The 466-nt window shown below is 36.1% G+C and overlaps 1 protein-coding gene across 1 annotated transcript in view; it reads right to left on the bottom strand.

Moving 5' to 3' along the window:
* LOC110454471 overlaps nt 1-290 on the bottom strand; it is a gene marked incomplete at its 5' end in the record, with an annotated part of 5288 nt that extends 4998 nt beyond the window's left edge. Inside the window, one exon of the mRNA XM_021503975.1 lies at nt 105-290. Coding sequence (XP_021359650.1) covers nt 105-290 — 186 coding nt within the window. The remainder of the gene's footprint in view (nt 1-104) is intronic.
* Nucleotides 291-466: the final 176 nt, after the last annotated feature.

Here is a 466-nt window from a genome sequence, read left to right as displayed (position 1 = left end):
TTTAAAAACAACACTAGGTACTGAAAAATACTTTAATTGTAGGTTTTTAACAACACACTGTACAGATTTCAAATATAATTTTATATTGTAACATTAAAGAGTACCTGGTGTTACTTTCTTGGCAGAACAACATACTGCCCACAAGTCCACCGCGTTTGTGAAGCAGGAGTAGCCCTTTGGACATCTCCTTGAATTGGGTCCACGGCCACAAAACAACTGCTTTCCGATCCCGTCAGTATAGGGCGATCCATGGATGCAGCACGCTGATTTACTTGTTGGGGAACATGGTTCTGAATAAAAAAATCACCCGAAGCTATTATTCTTCATTTTGTTTTGTATAATACAGGGTTATATTTACGAGTTCATACTCTGTAATTGGAACTTTGAGGAGTTTTCGATAGAATTTTTGTTAATTCTGATACGATATTTAAATTGCCTAAACGTCAGAGTATTTTTTTGTTTTGCT

The sequence above is a fragment of the Mizuhopecten yessoensis genome, unplaced genomic scaffold (genome assembly GCF_002113885.1).
Source record: "Mizuhopecten yessoensis strain PY_sf001 unplaced genomic scaffold, ASM211388v2 scaffold7895, whole genome shotgun sequence".
NCBI lineage: Eukaryota > Metazoa > Mollusca > Bivalvia > Pectinida > Pectinidae > Mizuhopecten > Mizuhopecten yessoensis.
The sequence above is the reverse complement of the archived record's forward strand: the minus strand, read 5'-3'. Positions and strand labels throughout refer to the sequence as shown.